We start from the raw sequence: 18083 nt of genomic DNA on the forward strand, positions 1-18083 counted from the left end.
ATTGCAGTACTTTATGGGTACAGAGAAACTCTGCTATGGGAAATTGCAGTACTTTATGGGTGCAGAGAAACTCTGCTATGGGAAATTGCAGTACGTTATGGGTACAGAGAAACTTTGCTATGGGAAATTGCAGTACTTTATGGGTGCAGAGAAAGTCTATGGGAAATTGCAGTACTTGATGGGTGCAGAGAAACTCTATGGGAAATTGCAGTATTTTATGGTTACAGAGAAACTCTACTATGGGAAATTGCAGTTTTTTATGGTTACTGAGAAAGTCTATGGGAAATTGCAGTACTTTATGGGTCATGAGAAACTCTATGTGAAATTGTAGTACTTTATGGGTACAGAGAAACTCTGCTATAGGAAATTGCAGTACTTTATGGGTACAGATGCACTAAGTTTTAAGGGAAATTACTGCACTTTATGGGTACAGAAGCACAATGTTCTAAGGAATTTTACTGTACTGTATTGGCACAGAGGAAATGTGTTCAAAGGGAAATTAATGTACTTTATGGGTACAGAGGCAATGTGTTCTAAGGGAAATTACTGTACTTTATGGGTACAGAGGCACTGTTTTAAGGTAAATTACTGCTCTTTATGGGAACAGAGGCACAGTGTTCTAATGGAAATTACTTTACTTATGGGTACAGAGTCACTGTGTTCTAAGGAAATTACTGCACTTTATAGGTACAGAGGTATGTTCTCTAATGGAAATTACTGTACTTTATGGGTACTCAGGCACTGTGTTCTAAGGGAAATTACTGTATTTTATAGGTATGGAGGCATGGTTTCCTATGGAAAATTACTGTATTTTATGGGTACTGAGGCACTGTGGCCTAAGGGAAGATAGTGTCCTTTATGGGTAAGAGAACTCTCCTATGGGAAATTACTTAATTTTATAGGTAAAGAGGTAGCGGCCTATGTGAAATTACAGTATTTTATGGGTACAGAGGTACTGTGTTCTAAGGGAGATGGCTATATTTTCTCAAATTATTTATGCACCTCTTATCCACACACATTTTAAAACAATATTTTCCTGTCAATTCTGGAACAAAGAACTTGAACCTGAGATAAAGATATTCATTTTCTTTTACTAATAATTCAATTTAAATGCAAGAAAAAAATGAATAAAAACAAGTTCTTTTATATACAGGCAATGCAGTATAACTGCTAAATCATGTATCTATGAAGACAACTGTCAGCACTAATAATGACATTTATCTACTCTGTCTTCTTTAGAACAATAAAAAAATAATAATAGCACACTCCCCCTAGATTTAGCATGCCCAGATAACTCACAAATCTGCTTACAACACTGTGCAGGTGTAGGTCCTATTTTTTTCCTATTAAAAAAGCAAACAAAATAGGCCCTGTTTGCTGAAAATGAATACAATTAAACCTTCATAATCATTAAGTTTATCATCAAAAATTATGGTTATTGCTCACATATTTGACTCAACATCCACAAATGAACAATTTTTATTAAGCAATCATATCTTTTGTTACATATCCTTTTTAACAAGTTTTTGTGTACACTGTAAATAATGATATACAACAAATATTGATCAAATGTCAGAAATGCCTACTGGTGAGAGCAATTTAATAAATAAATGCCATTTAAACTATTCTTGTTGAATTAAATTCATATTTAAGCTTTTTCTTTCAAATCTGCATCAGTGTAATAATCATACTTGTTATATGCTCATTTTTTTCCCTGTTAACTTTACATTGTCAGAATTGTGCAGTATTAGCCAACAGTGAACCCACGCGCCAATACACATGTAGCATTCATGCGCATTAAGGATCTACATTCTATTGTAAACAAGTAATGGATGCAGATGCCAGCACTTATGATTTGTAAACAAATCATGTACACTCGCATAAGATGCGCATTATGTTGTGGTTGTTTAAATTTGTTTCTGAATGAACTAAAACAGACATTTCATGGACTGCCACATACCAGCTGCTTTGGCACATTCCGCGTTGATACAATGTTTCGGATTTAGGCTAGCTACAGTATACAACTAATGCAAAAAAATTCCTTACAAATAATGTACAAGTGACAAGTCATATACTGTCTTCTTTAGCTGGTAATAAGAATGGCAAACAATATACTTACAGTTTTACATCCTGAATTTCCTCAGAATGTACTTTCTTAGTTCTGCAAATCTGAATTACATGAGCCATGTCAAAGGTTCTCAATCTTGATTACACATTTCGAAATTGTACTGTTCATTTCGAAAAGTGCAATTACATCCTCCTTACTGCACTCAAAATGAAATAAGCATTAAATTCCATAGCGTCTTTTTAATAATTTCAATTGAAAGACTTTTATATTTTTCCCACATTATGATTTCAAACATTCAATGACAGAAACAGAAACACATTTGTAGATGTCAACACACTTCTCCCTAGCTTCTTCAATCCCATGTATTTCATGTGGAATGGTCACACACAAATCCAGTCCATAATCATAAACTTTTGTAGAATTGAACAAAATACCAAAATCTATTCATTCCAGATCAAATTGAAAAGTTGTTGCAATGCACATTCATTCACTATGTGACTCCAAATTTCAATTTTAACCAGACACTCCATTTTCTTTCGAAAGTTATGTAGAGCATGCGACTAAGTTCAAATTTATCTGGGCGGAGTTATGTGCGCAGTAATAATGTTGTTGCATAATGATGAATATGCACTTGTGTACTTAGTTTGGAATAAGGCATATATTCATTTACTTTGTTTCTTGTAGTGTATTTTGTTTATATAATTAAGCCTTAGGTAGAATAAAAAAATGAGCATATAATAAAAAGGTTACTGTATTTGTATGGGAAAATATGAACTCGTTTTATCGGATGGATATGCTCCACTCCCAAGGTCGTGCAGTATTCCATCCAAAAAACTCATTCATATTTTCCCGTACAAATGCAGTAACCTATAGATGTGAAATGCTATCTTGTATTCAAATGTCAAAAGTGCCAATCGATCATCATTCATCCCAATTAGCATATCTTTGAGAACCTAATTAAGTACCTTCTTTGTTTTGATGACCAATGATCTGTGTAACTATTTGTTGCATCTTTATTATCAGTTAAAAAGTATACCCACTTTATATTTTCACATTACGTATTTTGTGTCAAATGAAGTATAAAAAATGTAGAATAACAGAGATAAAAATCAGGCAAATCCTATCTGCAAAGAAACTAATTGTCATGGTCATGTGTCAAGTCAATTCATTTCAACTGAGCAATCAAAAATCATTTTAATATTATTATGTAGGCATCTTAACTAAAGTATCTAACATTAACCAGTGGCTTACCCTACTCATTCACAAATTTGATCAAGGCGAGTAATGGAACCAAGTGAGAGACATACCTGGAGCATGCAAACCTTAGTTTCACAGATAAAATTTGTCATGTAGAATAAGTTCTAAAGATTTTAGTGAACTAAATGTTTCTGACCACTCAAATTTTCTCAAGAATGAGTACAAATTAAATGTTACTTGCAATGAAACATCATCAATATTTTATTCAAAAACACTAAAAAATAGAGTTTCAATATTGTTGTTTCTCAAAATAAATGTCCACTCTTTTTGAAGGGAAAAAAATATTTCTTTTGCTAATGCTGTTAATGATTTATTGTCATTAAAATAAAGGTATCTGGACCAGAAAATGAACACCATTAACAAAAGCAATTTATTGACACATATTTCGAATGCAATTATATAAAAAATATTCAACCATTTCCCAACCACCCATCCCCACTTCCATATAATATCAATGTCCATCCGATTCTTATTTTTTCCTAGGTCACAAAGTAGCTCTCCCTTGCTTTTTCTGCCATCTAAATTTTTGGCCCATAATGTGTGCAAGTTTTCAAGGAGACATGTATATATGTACATATAGGGTACAATGACAAACAGCATAACCCTGGCCATATAGAGTTTACTAAGCACAAGTATCATTTAAAAAAAGCCATACAAAACAAAGATAAATGCAAAAAAGTTTAAAATCCTTAAAATACAAAGTCAAATTGTATAGCAAGCTGCTATCTCTCTGAAAAATCAAAGACCATCTCGGCTGGAACATCATCATGGGAGGCGAAAATGGCACACACACCTCACCCCCGTTTGCTGCATCTCATGAAATGCAGGAGGGTATGCTGGGCCTATTCTACATCCCTGAGACCACAGATGGACAATAACAATTACAATAATGATTACAATAACAATTACAATAATGATTACAGTAACAATAACAATACAAATAAACGATCATGGTCAAAACAGCAAGGCATCAACAACATCTGTTTTGAGTTATATTTATCTTAACTGGCGTTCCCTTCTATTAAAATCCTAAATCAAGATCACTGCATCTCACAATTTTGTGCGTCTTGACAAAAAAATAATTATATTCAAAAATGTACAAAAATATATACACCAGTCAAGAAAGAAATGGGGAATCCAAGGAGTCCCTGCATCCATTGAGACAAAACAAAATACAGTAAACACATCATGCTTTATGGACTGCCCACTCTATCCAGTGGACATGTACAGAAGGGCAGGGGATTAAGTGTGCACTATGAGTAGTAGCAGACATTATTGAGAGATATGATGTGTTCAAGCTAAACAAGGGGGGAAAAGATAAATGAACAAGAATTCCACATAAATAAAGCTAAAACCAAATCGATGTACAAAAACCGGACACTACTTTTCATGTGCAGCAAATACAATCATATGTACTGCAGACACTCAAACTAAGTTTGATTAATAATCTGCATTTCAGTTTAATTGCAAAAAAAGATGATATAAAAGATGTATAGGAGAAATTAACTGTACTGCAATTTCAGGGAAAAAAGTCCATCCGCACATATTTACTGGCCCCACCTTTCTTTTTATCATGTGTACCAGCATATCATCAGGCAGTTAACCTTTATTATTGCTTTTATTTGTACAAGTCCAACTTTTAAAATGTTTATTTTAGTTAAGTTTTGGTTAGCAAACATTCAGTGCCATTTGGGTGATTATGTGTATAGTTTCTGAAAAATTTCACATAATGGCCTTATTGCTAAACCCTGTATAAATACACACTGGATCAATGTTCTTTGGAAATAAATGCTTTATCTGTAACACAAACACTTTTTAACAAGGATAATTGGGTCAAAATGTAAAAATTTGTGACTAAACTGATAAACAATATTTGTTTGACATTTGGGGTACAGTTTGCAGTGTTTCTCATGTGTGTTGAAAAAATTTACTGTACCAAATAAACTGCACCTGGATTAGCAGAGAATAATATCTCCTATAACAAATATTTAAGTGATTACATTTTCTCATCACTTTCAACCATTATTTATGTAATATTACATATAAACTCATCAGATGACCAAACCACCAATCCTAAATATATTTAAGCTGTTGTTAACAGAATGCAGCATTGCATGCTTCATCGAGTCCGCATAAAAACAGATAAACAGAAAATGTAACCATGTTTAGTTCCTGATAAAATGTGTCACAAAGACATGTATATTTGGGTCACAAGAACTGTACAGGCTGGACTAGCAGAAGTTGTATATTAATATTCATTATGTAAGATCATGTTAAGCAATGAATGTAAAAGTGACTGGGAAAATAATAAGGTAAAAAACTGCATTTCTTGTCTTTATTTATTTTAAAAACAGAATGAAACCCATTAATGCTTATGTGATTTTTTTTTTGTATGTTTAAAATCAGCTATCTTTCTCTCTTTCACTCTTTCATTAAAATTAGCTTGTATATTTTGTTAAGAACCAATATAGTCTCTGCTTGCTTGGAAAATTATCTTTCATCTTTTGCAATACATGTAAATGCATTTTAGTGAGTGAATCTTTGAATATTAGATAGCATTACGTACAACTTAAAAAGAGCATTCTGCACTGTGTACTGTAGCTGAGCTGACAGGTAAGCTCCTTGTGATGAAGTAGACATCCATTATTACATAATTTTACTGCTGTGATTTTCTGATTGCAGCAATAAAACTTAATCCATCCACTATCAGCAGTAATGTGGGCAACCACTAGATCCAGTCCATGTTGGAAACAGCAAGTAACGATTAAGGTCTAAGTGGGAACATGGATTTTCCATAAAATGAAATGTGTGTGCTGTAAGCTAGGTTAATTATGTGATGTTTATCCTCACAAAAAACATGTAAATAATTTGGCAAATTAGTTATCACTCCTCATTCAACTATTCACAGCCAATTTCATTAACAAGAGATTTTTCTAAAACATGTCCACCACATCCTCCAAATGTTGCAGAATAACTACCATAAAATTTATAGCCAACCTGATGCCTGTTCTACCTCAAAAAGTGTATTTAGACCCAAGAAACCAAAAACTGGCATCTTAAAAAAGTACATTTTTACAACCTGGTGAAAATATGTTTAATTTTCAAAACACTGGTATCATTGTTAGTGACTGAACTTATTTTTAGGTCACAAAAGAGTGACTTCTCCAAAATTACAGCTAAACTGGACAAGTTGGGTCAATTCTTATAGGTAAGACAAACTGAACTGGATGATGTGGGTGTACGTTTTGATGGTAAGACAAACTATACAAACCAAAGAGGACAATCTGGGGTGATTTTTATGGCAAAACCAGCTGAACAGGACATTCTGAGTGGATTCTGACAGTAATACAAACTGAACAGGACAATTTGGCTGGATTCTGACAGTAATACAAACTGAACAGGACATTCTGGTTGGATTCTGACAGTAATACAAACTGAACAGGACAATTTGGCTGAATTCTGACAGTAATACAAACTGAACAGGACAATCTGGCTGCATTCTGACAGTAATACAAACTGAACAGGACAATCTGAGTGGATTCTGACAGTTATACAAACTGAAAAGAACAATCTGAGTGGATTCTGACAGTAATACAAACTGAAGAGGACAATCTGGGTGCATTCTGACAGTAACACAAACTGAACAGGACAATCTGGCTGGATTAAGACAATAATACAAACTGAACAGGACAGTCTGGCTGCATTCTGACAGTAATACAAGTTGAACAGGACAATCTGGCTGAATTCTGTGAGTAACACAAACTGAACAGGACAATCTGGGTGGATTCTGTCAGTAATACAAGCTGAACAGGACATTCTGGATGGATTTTGTCAGTAATACAAACTGAACAAAACAATCTAGGTGGATTCTGACAGTAATAAAAACTGAACAGGGTAATCTGGGTTGACTCCCTCAGTAATACAAGCTGAACAGTAAATCTGGGTTAATGCTGACAGTAGTACAAGTTGAACAGGACAATTTGGCTGGATTCTGTCAGAAATACAAACTGAACAGGATAATCTGGGAAGATTTTGATAGTAATACAGGTGGAACAATCTCAGAGTTGGTTTAAAAAATAAGATAAACGTTTAAAAAAATGTTTAGCTCATCATATTAATGTAAGATTTGGGAAGAAAAGTCATAAAGTTAAAAATCAATTACCAATATAAATTTGTAGAAACTACTGCCAAAATCCATGCAATTTTCCACAGTTTTTTTAGGAAGTCTGTCACGAAGGGAAGCAAGGACAGAAAGTGAGAATAAAATCAGAGCAAATTAATAAAGACTTGCAATAACGAAAGATTTGATAAAACTTTCATTGCAAAACTGCTTACAATTACACATCACATGTTCACTGTAACACTGTATCACCCAACACTTAGTATACACTATATTACTCAATACATCACACATATACTGCATCAGTGTATCACTCAACACTTCACATATACAATTTATCACCCAGCACTTCACATATACACTTTATCACTCAACACTTCACATGTACACTGTATCACCCAGCACTTCACATGTACACTGTATCACCCAGCACTTCACATGTACACTGTATCACCCAGCACTTCACATGTACACTTTATCACCCAGCACTTCACATGTACACTGTATCACTCAACACTTCACATGTACACTGTATCACCCAACACTTCACATGTACAGTGTCCCCCAGCACTTCACATGTACACTTTATCACCCAACACTTCACATGTACACTTTATCACCCAGCACTTCACATGTACACTGTATCACTCAACACTTCACATGTACACTATATCACCCAGCACTTCATATGTACACTTTATCACCCAGCACTTCACATGTACACTTTATCACCCAACACTTCACATGTACACTTTATCACCCAACACTTCACATGTTCACTGTATCACTCAACACTTTACATGTATAATTTATCACCCAACACTATTCATCTACCATAAGGTACCAATTTGAATGTAAAATCATTCTCTCATAAATATAAACACACATAAATGTCGAGTTGCTGCCTGGCTTCTTGCAGCACTAAAATCATAGATGCAGAATAATACAAGATCCAAATGTTAATCTAGACTCAACTAGGATGAATACACTGGTAATGGATGCCCTTCACTGTTAAAAACAAATCTATCCAGTGGTATTAAATTAGGATCGTCACTAAATAGAAGATACAAATATTTCAGAGTTTCTGCCAAGAAAAAGCTTTCCAGTTTGTCTCTAAATCCAGGGCTTCCTGGATTTTTCACATTATTAATAGAGGAGAAACCAGCTCCTTCTACTTTTGTGTGCTTCATAAAAGCTTGAAAAATTCTCCATCCCCACTCCCTGTATTTCTCGTCTTTAGTCAATCGGTACAGGTAAAATATACTTTCCACTGTCTCGGGGCGCAAAAGGTTGTGTGCATCCAAAGGCTGCAATGAAAATTAGATGTTATTAAAGTTATCAAATACTATTCTGTTAATAAAATTAAAACCTAGATACTCGCTTAATCACCAAACACTTAGTCTTGCATCATGTTCATATATATTCTAAAACCTAGAACTCTTTATCTTTCCCACCCTAAAACCTCAAACACAATCTAACTGTGACCTTGGAGTTGTAACCCAAAATAAATTATATAATTATGTGTCCTCCTTCAGGAAATGCATGTACAAACTGTTATCAAATTGGTTGTTTTTTTCGAGTCACTGAAATTCCAATTTTTGTATATCTGAGCTAGGACACCTGAAATTTACTCTATTCTCACCAGATAGGCAACATATGTATAAAGTGTGGTGATTTTCCACCCAGCAGTTTAGAGTGATTACAGACAAATGGACAGACCAGACATTACTTATTTGCTAGTATGGATAAATTAATTTACAATAACTGAAATCGTTTAAATTTCACATAAACAAGGGGCAATAACTCTTGTCAATTACCTCCACCAGATGTTGCTAGTTTTAAAGCTGAGTGATATACCAATGAGGAAGCTCACATGCCTGGATGGTCTGGAGGGTATCTGTAGTAATCTATTAGGTATGTATTCTCTAAGAAGCATAATTTACTTTAAAATTTGCTGACTACATCATATACATTTTCTGATCACATAAAAGATAGGAGAATATGTATCATTAGGAACGAGTGCTAAGCATGCCTCAGGAATCGTTCTATTGAAGACGGATTGGATTTAATATGTGAATGATAACCCACTCTCCTACATAAAGCAACACAGAATATGCTGACATGAACTCTGACCAATCTATCGGGTTAAGATGATTATAGAGATCTTCTTACTGCCAAAAATTCGCTGGTGAATACAGTGAAGCAAAGAGGCTGTGTAGGTTTATCTGGGTCTGGTGGTCATCTTGGCCGCAGCCATGGCACCCATCAGATGTATGTTTTGTCTCTGCAAAGCTAAATCCCTGAGAAACAAACTCAGGAAGGTTGATACTTCGTGCCTGCCAACAGCTTCTCTATCTTTGATCAAAATGATGCATTTGAATGCGATGCTCAGAGATTACTTTTATTTCATCAGCTGAAAACTCTCACGAAGCAACTCTGATCTTTTGAGAATCTGAGTATGCCGCTCATACAACCCACTTAAGCCACAAAGATTACGTTTCTGAGTGCTTCACTTGAGGGTACTGTATGACCACTGCTTTTAATGTATCAACAAATGAGAGAAAGATGACTCTCCAACTACCCCTGATGGTGATTGGTTCTTGGTGACATCTGACTGAGTCAAGAGGATGCCAAACCATTCAATCTGAATTAAAGATTAAAAGTCACTCAACCTGAAGCTGAAACTCTCAGGCAACAAGTTAGTATAATGACAGCTTCAGCGAGGCCTTCTTGCTCTTAAGAGTCTATCCACAATCAAAGGTCTAAATTCTTTCTCTTACATGGCTATACTAGAGGGAGACATGAAAGAGACAACAGTCCAGACAGGAATGTAACACTTGCAACCATGGCTGCTTTAAGAGATTCAGTTTGACCATAACATACCTGAGTAGGTTTATTAGAGAGGGGAAATCTGAATTATTTTGCAATTCTGACCACCTGTATTGTTTTCTTTTGGAAGTGCATTCAGGCCCCAAGCATTGGGGTCCAGAACCCATAAGACATAGGTGGCCCATTTGTGGTACCACCTTGTTGCAAAAGGGTGATGCCCCCAATCTGATTAATGAAGGAACCCTCTATGGACAAACTGACCCATTCTGGGGAGAATGTCTACTAGGAAAGTCAGCCTGGACATTGAGTCTGCTGGACATGGGTCTGATTAGGATGTTGATCTGAGGTCTGTAGCACAGACCAAGACACTACCAAACTAACATGCATAGGGCAGGCAATTTGGTGCCCCCACCCCAACTGGTTCAGGAAATAAGTCACCACTATGGAGCTGTCCAACATAACCAGAATGGACTTCTCACTGAGTCTGTCCTTATAGAACTGAAAAGCATTTGTGACAGCATTCATATGAAGGTTGATGTGAAAAGGCAATTCCCCCCATCCGCCTTTGCTGCTCGCCTTTGCTGCTGACCATATTCAAACTTGAAAACAAGTGGGCCCACCAATCATATGTACTGACATCGGTACATACCATCACTTAAGGTTGGGGCTTCCAAGAGGAGATCCTGTTCTGAGTCAACAGTGGTTGAGCACTGACATGGGAATAATTATACTTCATTCATAACATTGATATCTTGATTGAGTGGACTGGAAAAGGGTGCCACTGGGCCAGCAAAGGCAACCTAGCAGAATAAAATCTACTGCCACATTGAACTGGAATGACTGTACAAGTTTGACAATCCACATCTTGCAGATACATGGGAAACATACATGATCGAGAGTGGTTATAACCTCCATACCCAGTTGGACAAACACTGGGATAGGTGAAGGTTGGATTTTTACAAATTCATGAGAAGAAAAAAAGAGCTGATTCAAAAAGAACAAGAAACTGCTTCAACCTTTTCGGAGAACAGAACCTACCATAATGTTATGGAGGAGATCATCCAGATACGCCACCATGGCCATACATGTTATTGTTGTCATTGCTGTAGGGTTTAGAACTCTTACATCAGGTGAGAAGGATGGATCTATCCCAGGCCTATGAGTGAAACTGTATGTAGCTGTAGGCATGTTACGATGGCTAATCTATCATTTCTGTAATAACTGTAGAGATATGAAGGCACAGGTCTATCACCAAGATCAAGGCCAAATATATCATTAATATCTCCATAATTGCTCAAAGATGGAGGCATAGACCTGGTAACACAGATGGATCTTTCAGTAGGATCCCGATTGTAAAGGCTTGACTGGGTGGATGTCAGGTCCAATTGGTTGGACAATCATGGGTGGCTTTAGACAACTATATGGTAGTAAAGATAGATCCACTGGATCCATTACAAACCCCATGCACCATGAATTAAACGCCTGAAAGCCATGCTCTGTTATACAGAGGGACTGCCTAAAAATTGGGGTACACTCCCCCATTTGATCATAATTACTTGCAGGAATTTTTAAATTTACATCATCATCCTCTTTCTTTGCCTTGGTTAACTTTTGCAAAACTGAAGTCTTTACACTATCAGACAATATAGCACACACACTAAATGGAATTAACAGGTACATTTTGTACACACAAGGCATGACTCATGTAAATCTATCTTAGCTATGAACTTGTATTTATTACACTTCTTCAACAGGTTTCACTGAAATGACAAGATAAAGCAAAACAAAATATGTATAGATTAACAATGCAGTATGTTAATAAGTTGCTAAAACATAACTCATTCCTAAGTGGCTGAGCAAACAACAGACAGTGTATGCAAAACCATGAATAGCAACATGCATCAAAAGTGTGTTGTACCATGTGATCTAAAAATTGCAAAGTACAAGTAAATGTAAAAGTTTCACAAAATATGCACAAAATTTCAAATAGTATATTTAGCAATTGCTAAGGAATGAATATTAATCTAAATAAATCCAAACTTATGTATGAATGGTTTGAAATTAACATAAATTAGACTACTGGATTCATAGAAGTTATCTTGTATGATGTTGTAGAGAGCCGAAGCATAAAAACTATCAACAAATGGTGGAGGCAAGGGGAGGAAATGGGCAAGAGTAACTGCCCTTTGTCTATATGAACTAGACAGCAAAGACGAATTTTCATCTTTTTAGTATGGCTGGATTTAGGAGTTAGAAGGCTTAGCTTATATCCCTAACATCAATTGATCCAGGAAGGAGAAAGCAAACTGATGAACAAGATCAGGCTTCAGAATATTAAGTGAACAATATAAAGATACCTGTCTATAAAAGTGTGACAACAAAAGTCTATTTTTTATTGACAGTTTTCCTTTATACTGGAGGGCACATAGTCTAGACATGTTAATGTTTAGAAAATGAAGTTTCCAGATTCTAGTGCTCTCCATGCTAAGGCAGGGGGATCAGCACTGTCAACATCCAGTCAGCTTACTAATTTCTTCAATAATATCTACCATTGTTCAGTGCTAAGCAATGGCTGGCATGATTCCCACTTACATTTCATGCATTTAATTTGACATAAATAATCCTTTGCAATTTTAAATTTATTGTTTTATTCCACAAACTGATGATGTAACTTCATTCAACACTAATCAGCATTGGAACATTTCAGTGTTTATCTCACTGAATGGTTGCTTATTATATTTACTATCACACAGTTAATGCTTTTAGTAACCTAGCTTTTTCAATTGCATTTAATATTTAATTAACATTTAGGTTGCTCCAGAGAGTACATGGTTACTGGAGTTTCCCTGTGGTTGCTACCCACCAAACATAATTTTTCCTGCTTAGCACAGAAATTTAACAAGCAAATGTCAGTATTTGTGTCACAACCTGTTTGGTTTCCAAGGTCATGTTGGAGGTTCTGTGTATTCAGACATTCCATGGAAAGGTTTTTACTATTATCTTGCAATAAATTATGTAAAAGGCATTGTGCAAAGGTAACTCTTTTATATTTAATCTTACAGTGAATAACAATTTATAATTATTTCATGATATCATTACAAATATTTAGCAAGGATACAGAGCATTTTTATAATCAATTTTGGGCAGGCAATAAATGTAAGAACTGAAATCCCATATCAATATAATCTAAAATGTTCAGGATATTTATTACTTCCCCTTCAAGTTTCAAAATCTGCAATTTAAGTCTAAAACACCTGCCTAAACATTACAATCACACACAGGCAATACTTTTTGTGATACCTTGTGGTCAAGGTCAAGTGGTTCTTGCAGAAGATAATAAAATAATAATACTTATTACAGTTCAATTGGAAATCACGGTATAATAATGCAATAAGTCTAAATTTGATCATATAACTGGTTGAATGTTTCTCATGGCTTTGTATATAACTTGTCAATTATTATTTTTAAAAACAATAAATTTTTTTTTTTTAAAGACGATTCTTAAAAGTCTTTCTTGTATTGCAAGAGCTTTAATTGCCCATTTTACCTGGGCATCAAAGACCTCTTGGAACTGAGGTAAAATTTCTACTATGCCTTTATTCTAAGGTGAGTATATTGACCACAAAGAGTACTGTGAGTTACAGAGTGGTCAACAAGCCAGCACTTTGCTTTAACAATTTTGAGGTAAAACTGATATGAAAATTAACAAAAGGGACACATGAACAGCATTGTCTTACAGTGAATTAACAAAAGGGACACATGAACAGCATTGTCTTACACAGTGCTCTTTAGATGGAGATGACCGCTATTGCAGTTTTCACTTCACTGAACATCATATTACAATTGTAAATGATTCTTTTAATTTGGCAATATATAATATTTTTTTTAAACCAAAGATAAGGGGCAGTAACTGATTTTAACCTAGATATCAGAACAAGGGTTTATTCCACTTTTAAAAATGAATAAATTTAAGCCGTATGGCATTCAAAAACATGAACACAAAGCTTAATTTAGTTGAAAAAGATAACAACATTGTTTCCACCGCTGAAAACATTATATGTCACTTCCCATTCACACACAAAAATGTGGCATCTGCCATTTCTTAATGGTACAGGTCTAAGCAAACTCACCTTAACAAAGAGATCCTCCTGGGAACCTGGAGCTTGGTTAAAATAGACAATTTCTGGACTAAGGCGAGTGGGCATCCTTTTATACATCTCATAGCATGTATTTGTGAGATTTTTGGCCAAGTCCATGTACTCAGCTGGCAGACCATTATTGGCTGCCAGAGCAAGAGTCCCTCCAAGGTAACACACAAGGTGATCCTGTGCAAGAATGCAATATTGTTAAAATATAAAATGCTTCATCCATAAATTAAATTACATAAGTGTTCTTGAGCTAATATACACATGAGCCAATAATGTAAGGTATAAGTGTGCTTTAAACATATTCTTCTCTTTCTGCTACATGAAACATTAGTGACCTTTTGCAGCAAAAGAAAAGAAGGAATATCTCAAAGAAGATTGTCTCTGAGAAATATCTCAATGAAGAATATCTCAAAAGGAATATCTCAAAGGAATATTTCAAAGAAGAATATCTCAAAAGGAATATCTTAGAGGAATATCTCAGTGAAGAATATCTCAAAAGGAATATGTCAAAGAAGATTATCTCAAAGAAGAATATCTCTGAGGAATATCTCAATGAAGAATATCTCTAAGATGAATATCTTAAGGAGGAATATCTCACATCTCTATCAGTTTGATCTGTAGAAAAGAATTCAAGCTGCATCTAGCATTAAAAAACTACCCAAGAAGAATATCTCAAAGAAGAATATTTTAGAGGGATATCTCAATGAAGAATATCTCAAAAGAATATCTCAAAGAAAAATATCTCTGAGTAGCCGCACAAGCGATGATCTTTGCTAATGAAATGATGAGAACCAAGGCTAAGAACTCATAAGTAGTAGTAGCTGTATAATATACAAAACCTGTCAACTCTAAGGACACCTTAGTAAGGCAATAAATAGTTTTCAGTAAATTAGACTAAATTTCAGTAAGTTAGGCTCATTTTCAGTAAGTCAGATTAAATTTCAGTAAGTTAAACTAATTTCCTGTAAATCGATTCATTTTCAGTAAGATATGCTAATTATCAGTTAGACTAATTTTCAGTAAGTCAGATTAACTTTTGGTAAGATGGACTATTTACAGTAAGTTAAACTAATTTTCAGTAAGTAGTTGTTGTTGTTGTAGGGTTTAATGCCATTTTTCAGCACATGATAGACTATACCTGGTGGCCAGTATAACTGGTAGAGGAAGAACTGGGGAAACCCCCAAGAAGAACCATGGACCCATGAGAAGCTACTTGCAAGCTTTCTCATGTACCCACGTTAGCTGAGCCTGAGACTCGAACCCACGCAGACAGAGGTGAGATGGTAGTGGTCTGGAACGGTGAGTACTTTAGACCACTCAGCCACTTGGGGCCCCTTTTCAGTACGTTATAATAATTTTCAGTCAGTCAGACTGATTTTCAGTAAGATGTAAAAAATATAAAGTACTGGCAGCAAGTTTTGACAACTGTCCCAATTCATTTCCATTTTTTAACTTGCACTATATAGTTACTGTTGCAACTGGTAATGGCACTTTTGTACTTTCGGAGAAACTCATGATTAAACTTCATTTTTAAGAATTATTCTCCCTACACTTTAATTACTATGACTGCCAAAATGTATCAACTAACATAGATGACATGGATTTTTAGTTGTTCCTGTAACAAGTGAGAACTTCCTCTCAAAATGTGCATTATAATGTGGAACACTGAACACTGTTTTCATGGACAACAATTTGTATTTCAACTGGCCATCTGCATCCTTAAGTTGCCTGACATGATCCCACTACTTGCCAACTTTTTTAATGTTTAAGATCTCAGGTCTCAACTTATCCACTTGATATCTGAGAAACTCTGCTTCAAAATTACTAGTACTTTCTTTTTTCCTTTTTGTGAAAAGAAAGATGAGGAAGTTTATCTTTTGTACTGGAGTGTGTGGTATTATACTATCCATCAGACTTGTTGTGGTGTCAACCTATTTTAGACTTGCTACCTTTGGTTTCAGTCTATTCTAGACTCTCTATCATACTTACTACCTATAGTTTCAGCCTATTTAGACTATCAGGTTTGCTACCTTTGGTTTCAGCCAATTTAGACTATCAGGCTTGCTACCTTTGGTTTCAGCCGATTTAGACTATCAGGCTTGCTACCTTTGGTTTCAGCCTATTTAGATTATCTGGCTTGGTTTCAGCCTGTTTTATACTTTCTATCAGACTTGCTACTTTTGGCTTTAGTCTGTTGGCCTCTATCTTCTTTCTTGGTTTCTTTCTCAAAACAACTTTGTAAACATTCCCACTGTTCCAGTTGTTTCCTTATACCTTCACCAAGTGACAACCATCTTGCTACACAATTCTTCAAAAACTGTTTCTCCTCTTTTCCTGAGTCTCTGAAGAACTTTCAATTCCATTGGTCTATTCACAATTTTATCAGAAAAATATTTAATGTTCACTAATAAGTCATCAAAACTCAGTTTACTGACCTCCTTTTTAAACTACTAAATTTTATCAAATTGCATGAACATACACTTCAGTACACTGAGAGATTCGCTGCTAAATGTATCAAATGACATGTTGTTATGTTTATAGGGTTTCATGCCATTTTTCAGCACAAGATAGGCTATACATGGCAGCCAGTATCAATTGGGGAGGAAGAACCAGGGAAAACCATGGAAAAACCATTGAACTACGAGAAACTACCAGCAAGCTTTCCCACACACCCACACTGGCCAAGCCCAAGAGTTGAACCCATGAAGATAAAATGACATCAACACACACTTTGTACATGGAGAGATTCACTGCTAAATGTATCAAATGACATCAACATACACTTAAGTACATGGAGGGATTCGCTGCTAAATGTATCAAATAACATGAACATAACATTTAAGTACAGTGAGGGATTCTCCCTAGTTTATGTCCAAACACACCATATAGCAACCTGTCATCACTGAAGCATTGTCAGATTCAAATGAAATACAGTTATTCCAGCTAACATTCCTCATTTTCAAACCATCATCCAATAATGGGAAAATATTTTCACCAGGAGAAGCTCCATCACAACTTGGTTTCAGTTAGAACCTCTTCTGTGTCATCAAATTTGGGGAAAAAGCCAAACTGGATAGATAGAGAGGAATAACATAGGTAAAACCTTTGTAAAATACATTTACATTATTGAGTGGAATTTGTCATAAACAAATTGACAACTTAAAATATAACCATTTTTATGAAACAAAATCCTTTAATATCCATAATGCTTGACATTTTCAAACCACTTATATGATATTTTAAAGAATTTAATTATAAGCCACATACTGGTATGATAATAGTAGTTAAGAATGACCTGTGAAATCTACTGAATGATGCAACTGATCAATTGTCAGGTGTGTAGCAAGATCATAGATAGTTTAAATAACCATGATCTATTGCTTGATACTGAGCAAGTATCAAAATTATGGCTTGATCAAAGGGTTAACATGTGGGTAAATAAAGAGGGTGCTGCTAAGGGATTAGGGTAATAAACTGCACAGAAAGTTCTAGAACTCAACTTGGCACTGAACAAGTGTCAAATCTGCAGCTCAATCAAACGAATTGTCAACTTGACAACAAAGTGAATGCTGCCTTTACAAATCATAGACTTATCAGGCCACGTGCACTGGCAGAAAACCCGAGAATTACGATTTGGATTTTTTACGTAGCTTTAACAATT

The 18083-nt window shown here is 35.2% G+C and overlaps 1 protein-coding gene across 2 annotated transcripts in view; it reads right to left on the minus strand.

The window, feature by feature from the left end:
• Positions 1-5650: 5650 nt before the first annotated feature.
• The window catches only part of LOC149777804 (endoplasmic reticulum mannosyl-oligosaccharide 1,2-alpha-mannosidase-like), a 52402-nt gene continuing 39969 nt past the window's right edge, over positions 5651-18083 (minus strand). For both annotated transcript variants that reach the window (XM_089938855.1, XM_089938854.1), the window contains exons 10-11: positions 14405-14599; positions 5651-8752 (exon numbers count right to left, since the gene is read on the minus strand). In XM_089938855.1, coding sequence (XP_089794981.1) covers positions 8420-8752; positions 14405-14599 — 528 coding nt within the window. In that variant the 3' untranslated portion in view covers positions 5651-8419. The remainder of the gene's footprint in view (positions 8753-14404; positions 14600-18083) is intronic.

Source organism: Sinohyriopsis cumingii, chromosome 17, assembly GCF_028554795.1.
Source record: "Sinohyriopsis cumingii isolate HCF-2022 chromosome 17, ASM2855479v2, whole genome shotgun sequence".
In the NCBI taxonomy this organism is placed as follows: domain Eukaryota; kingdom Metazoa; phylum Mollusca; class Bivalvia; order Unionida; family Unionidae; genus Sinohyriopsis; species Sinohyriopsis cumingii.